Source organism: Mixophyes fleayi, chromosome 5 (assembly GCF_038048845.1).
Source record: "Mixophyes fleayi isolate aMixFle1 chromosome 5, aMixFle1.hap1, whole genome shotgun sequence".
In the NCBI taxonomy this organism is placed as follows: Eukaryota; Metazoa; Chordata; class Amphibia; order Anura; family Limnodynastidae; genus Mixophyes; species Mixophyes fleayi.
Window position 1 is genome coordinate 74624626 of NC_134406.1, and position 6000 is coordinate 74630625.

Consider the following 6000-nt stretch of genomic DNA (forward strand, 5'->3'; position numbering starts at 1 on the left):
TGATGAGGTGCTTGATCCTGGTGAATTTATAAACTACATTCTAATGTTTGTTGGTTCATCTGACACAAATGGTGTCTTCACTATGAGTTTCTAATGGCTGTTCTCTAGTGTTTACACAAAAATAGACCTTTTTCAGACAATATGGTGCAGGATTGGCCCTTAACATCCTGTACCATCTTCAGCCAGAGTCAGCATTACTGTATGTGTCAGACTACAACCTTATTTAACCATTTAGCTCTAGCTCTAGGACCATTTGTTAGAGCACAAGGTCAGACTGTTACCTGCCCATTATAATCTATGAACATTTCTGCTTCCTGCCACACACACACACTGGTTCCTTTACCTGCAGAACTCTCTGGCATTTTGTAACTTGTATTACACTACCCCCAGTGTGGCCTGATTTTCCATCAAACATCAGTTACCTGATGGGGAAACATAACCAGCGTACTGATCTGTAACCCTGTATAGCTGGGTCTAGTGCACTCATCCTTAATTATGTGCGATGGAGCAATTCTCCATTAGCCCGAAGACATCCTTGATCCCTAGTGGTTACAGCTGTGACATCACTGTGTTGGGGTAATCTAGTCACTTTATGAACAATGACCTAGCCATATGGTAAACTGCATATGTTTATTGGGACAGCATTTACATGAACAACTGGTTAACTATCTTGGAGAATGGGCAGTGTGTAAAATGTTATGAATGGGTAGCTCACCACTTCCCTTAAAACTTGCCGCTGCTTTGTCACTATATTGCACTGTTATGTGATGCAAGCACTACACTTTTATATCCCAGTATATTTACATTTTTACACTCTAAGCTTGTCTTTGTCCAGATTCAGTCCCCTCTCTTCATAAATTTACAGTTACCTACTTTCCTACTAAGTAATGACCAATAGATCTGTGCCCGTGCTCTAATAGTATTCCATTTGGAATGCAACAGGAGTACTTTCTGAAAATACATTTGTATATGTGAACCCTTAAGGTTTGTTTTATATAGAAAGATATAATTGTGTAAGTGTCTTAAATTTGACTGTATTTTTGGAAATATAGCTGTTACCATTGTTTCTCTAATAGTGTTAGATGGCCTAGGGCAGTGATGGCTAACCTGTGACACTCCAGGTGTTGTGAAACTACAAGCCCCAGCATGCTTTGCCAGTAGATAACTAGGTGATAGCTGAAAAGCATGCTGGGGCTTGTAGTTTCACAACACTTGGAGTCACAGGTTAGCCATCACTGGCCTAGGGTAACCTCAGCCAGACTAATTTAGTAAGTAAAGCACTAGGCGAGATCTCCCCTCTATACAAGCTAGGTTTAGTGCAAGGCTCTTGCAAAGACACAACAGACCACACACAGGGATTCTAAATAAAAACAAAGGGGAAAAACATTTTATTTTGGGTAACCTTTATTAAAGGGCCATAACATAAATTTGAAGTATAAAATGTTTTTAAAATTTTAAAATAATTGTTCGTGTACAAAAGAAATTCCCTTTTACATCACAAAATACTCTATAACAATATCAATGCAATATACTGTACAATAGCACTAGTTAGATGGCTTTTTTTGTACTGTTTTATGACCGTGAATACATACAGTATATTTAATGAAATACCCAGCTTAATGAGTATTTGTTTTTTGTCGTTACAGTTTTTTGCATTCATGGTCACATTATGTTATGCCACAAGCACCTATTTCAGTTTTCAGACCTGGAGGACAAGAAGTTAACACAAAGCCAAACCATCAAACGTTAAATCCTGCATAAAGCTGGAGATTTTGCATGCAGCACTTTAAAATCATTTCAGCTTGGTAATATTTAGTGTTTTTAGATTTACAATGTAGTTATTAATATACTGAGGATGGATTTTGAGTATATAAAGATTTGCAATACCCATTCTCTAAACTCAGAGAGTATTTGTAGGATGGATGTCTGTTTTAAGTTCTCCACTTTATCACCTAATATGAAAAATTACTTCGCTCAAAATATATATTGTGCCACAAAAAGCTGTAATAAAAGAACTGAGAAAATGATATGCTGCCACTTGTTTTCTTGATGTGAATGTGCTCATTACATATTATGCATTTCAGTTTTATTACTCTGTATGGCAGAGACTGTACCACTTACTAAAGAACTGGGAAACAAAAACTTTGCAATATTTTTTTTATTGCATTGAAATAAAGAAATATTCTGCTTCCTTCCTCTCGGGGTCATTTATGTTTTATATATTTAATGCAGATATAAATGTATTATGTTTGTGAATAAGCAGGGGCAAATGCAGGATTTCAAAATGGTTGCATTCGGGGGGTGGGGGAATAAAATAAATAAATAAATCATTGGTACTGCACATTAAAAAAAAGAGAAAAAAAAAAAGGTACCATGCATTAAAATGAATAGTAGACCTACCAACATCACATATTCCCAATATATCTATTAACAGCCATTCAAAACTGCTATGAGGGGAGTGAACTCTCTCAAACTCATCAGGTGGAGTCTTAAACCACATACTGTCACACGCAGCCCTGGATACTAGGACTCACTAATTGGGTCTTGGGTCTAGTACACGCTTCTCCCAGCGGGTCTTAGTGTCTGGTGTATGGCAGGTACCAGACAGCTTCCCATCTGCTCCCCCTAGTGGTGAGTGAGCAGAACTGCGGTCCTTTTGAAATTGTGGTCATATGACCACTGTTCCCTCATTGCTTACCTGTTTCAAATCACCTAGACTATATAAAGCAGCCTCTGAGCACACTATTTTGCCAAGGTATTAGCTCTTCTTTACTCTAGTGTTCCTTATGATACCTTGTATTTGTCGATTTCCTGTGTAAGAGTTTTCCCGGCTTGTTTCCTGACCCTGAATTTCTGCCAGTGATGTTGACATGGGATTGACCTGACCATTTTTTTCACCTGCTAATTCTGTAACTCCAGTCCATTATTGACCTGGCTAGTTCTGACATATCCCTTGGTCCCGGCATACCAGCCTGTCATGCATGAAACTTTGGCATGTCACCAGCAGTAGAGTCCAAACTCCTTTCCCGGGTGAGGACGGGAGGCGCATTGTATTTCGTGCCTCTGCATTTTGTAGTGCTCCTCCGGGCTGATGGTCCAGGATTTATACTTTCTCAGCGTGTGAGTGGCCCTTACTAATGGATCCTGCTTGTAATTCATCCCCGCGAGACCTCTTGCAACATCTCCTAGTAAGATTTATGAAACGAGACGAGCCAAAACCATCTTATGCAGTGCCTGCAAAGTCTTTCAACTACAGAATACCTTGACCACACTAGCTTCTCCATAAATACCATCTGCTTCTCCTGCCACAGTTCTGGTGACTCAATATTAACTGCGGATTCCCAATACACCAAATTTTTTTGGCACCCTAAAGTCTGTTGGTTCTTCTTGAACCAGTGTGCTTTCTAATTTGAATTGCTACTGGGAAATTTCCTGTCTGAGAATGAAAAAGTGGCCTACATTATTTGTCTCCTGATGGGCCAAGCATTGGCCTGGCCTCAAATCTTTGGGAATGCAATGATACCCTTTTGCATGACGGCACCTATTTCCTTGAAGCATTTCAGAGAATATTCTTGTCTGTGCTACTTCTGGTGCCTCTAATATTATTCACCTTCACCAAGGCTCTCAAACCAAGGGCCAGTTTGTATCATTGCATCAGAATTACAGTGGAACAACAATGTCATTTGGAAACAAATTTGCCTCCTAAGAACTACAGTCTTCTCTAGATGATGTTATCGAACAGAGCGCAAATATGGTTCAGAAAACAAACTCCGGAAAGAGCAGAGTTGCAGTTCCGGTATTAAACTGGCACAGGACTATAATGAACTCATGTTCCCTCAGGATGAACCCATGCAACTAGGACACTGGTGCTCACGCACTACCCCTCCTCCGTTAACATTTTTTCCACAGCAACCTGTTAATGTTCGAGAATTCTATTTCATTGTCCACTGTGTTAAAGTTTAATAATTGGACAAAGGTGGTAATGAATAATTTCTGTACACTACAATCAGTTGTGTTGCAATTAATACACAGCGTAATTATTATCATAGCAACATAGAAATACATTAGACTTATTTAAATCATTTAATATAAAGTGGTGAAGAGGCTAATGTTTCCAACATATAAATTACATTGAGTTTGGTATCATTCTGTTCAAAATCGCATGAAAACGGGATTATTTATGTAGTGTTCGCACATTGAAAAGTGATATTATTTATACCTAGCGTTTGCAATCACCAAACAGCAAGTCCAGAGATGTCCTAAAAGAACTAGTTTATACAGGTCTAGAGGCAGGAGCCTGAAAGACACCTCAAGGAACAATGACCAGAGGAATCAACCAATGGCGCATTGAGTTCTTGGGAGAAATGACTCATCGATCTATGAATGTGGACCTTAATACTGTAACTGTGCATCTTAGTGATGTCACTGCTTTTTACAACTGTACAGTGTATAAATTATTCACCTCTGGCTTTGGAAACCAGAGAGTTCTGATAGAAGCTTGTGTTAATGCTAACAGCGCAAGCGTATGCATGCCAAACTTTGCCCTGTAATCTAATCTATTTTGCAAATAAAATCTTTGTGCTTTGGAACCACAGTGATGGCATTGGAGAATCTTTATTTCATATGATAAACACAGACGTAACAGCTTGGGGGCTCGTGAGCAGACTCCAATCCACTTTAGGATTCTCAGACCTATGCATTTCGGTTTCTCAAAGGGTGGAAGACGTGTCAAAGAAGTCAAGAACGCTTATCGTTCTATACTTTTAATTAACATCTTGTGTTTGTAAACCGAAGTCCTGCTTTGAGAGTCTATTGGAGGTGCTGGAGTGAACCTGGAGGGACAAAGGTAAAATTGTTTTACATAGTCCTAATTGCGATTGCTATGCACAGCATTTGTTTGCCATAGATTTAAATATTTATATTTAATAGATTTTGTTATAATATAGTACAGTGAATTGTTAAGCGTATCTAGGAAAAAAGTTGGCAACAATAAGATATTATACTAACAGTATGTATGTGATCACGTGTATGTGTGATGAGAGGCAAAGGGAATAGTTTGTACTGGTACGCAACGCAGATGGTTAATAATACTGACTAGTGTAGTGATTCTTTATTGGTACACAACGCGGGTGGCTTATGACATCGTCTGGCTAGGCGATTAAAACCATTAAAATAATTTTAATGGTTATGAGAATATATAGAAAAAAAAATTCCAGACGGGGAAGTGTGAATCATCACTGGAAGAAAACCCTGAGTAGATGTTACTTTAGAAATGTTTAGCTCCGTGGACGCACAATTGTATGCGACCTGTATTGGTTATAATTTGGCATTTTCTTAACCTGCCCTAGAGTTCTGAAGGACTGCAGACCATGGGAGCCAAGCAGGCACGACAAGGAGCAACATTAAATCCGCATAAGTATAGGGCATAGTTGCCTACTCTCCCGGGAGACTCCCGAAATTCTGGGAGTCCTCCCGGACTTCCGGGAGAGCAGGCAATTCTCCCGGATCCCAGCCAGCTCTGTAAAATTAAACTGAGGGGGCGGAGCTTGGTGATGTCGTCCCTGTTTTTATTGGCTCAAAATACTGATGCCAGTTTGGGGGTGGGGCTAATGACGCAATTCTTCTAGCACCGCTCCCCCACACCCACCTTCCCCCCCCCCCCCCCCCCCCCCCCACCCGGACCTCCCGGGAAACAACTTGCCAATGTTGGCAAGTATGGTATACGGTAGAACCTGAAGGGTCTGCAATATATATTATCTGTAGGAAATATGGTCAGAGAGCAACTGTGTGTTGTGAGAAGTGGAAAAAATAACTGCTGAATGTGTGCAAAGTGTTCCTAATGTTGATAGCTTTACTCCTGGTATATATATTGAATCCAATTAAAGATCATATTTGTATGCTAAATTCAAGAAAATTGTGACTTAAACATATTGTGTGTTTAAATTTATGGCAGTATGAGGGCAAAGTTTGGCATGAAAAATTACCCTGGGCACGAAGACA

At 39.6% G+C, this 6000-nt stretch overlaps 1 protein-coding gene across 1 annotated transcript in view; it reads left to right on the forward strand.

Annotated features, from left to right (window-relative positions):
- CMTM8 (CKLF like MARVEL transmembrane domain containing 8) overlaps positions 1-2191 on the forward strand; it is a 42246-nt gene extending 40055 nt beyond the window's left edge. Inside the window, exon 5 of the mRNA XM_075212385.1 lies at positions 1647-2191. Within this exon, the coding sequence (XP_075068486.1) occupies positions 1647-1724 (78 nt within the window). The 3' untranslated portion in view covers positions 1725-2191. The remainder of the gene's footprint in view (positions 1-1646) is intronic.
- Positions 2192-6000: the final 3809 nt, after the last annotated feature.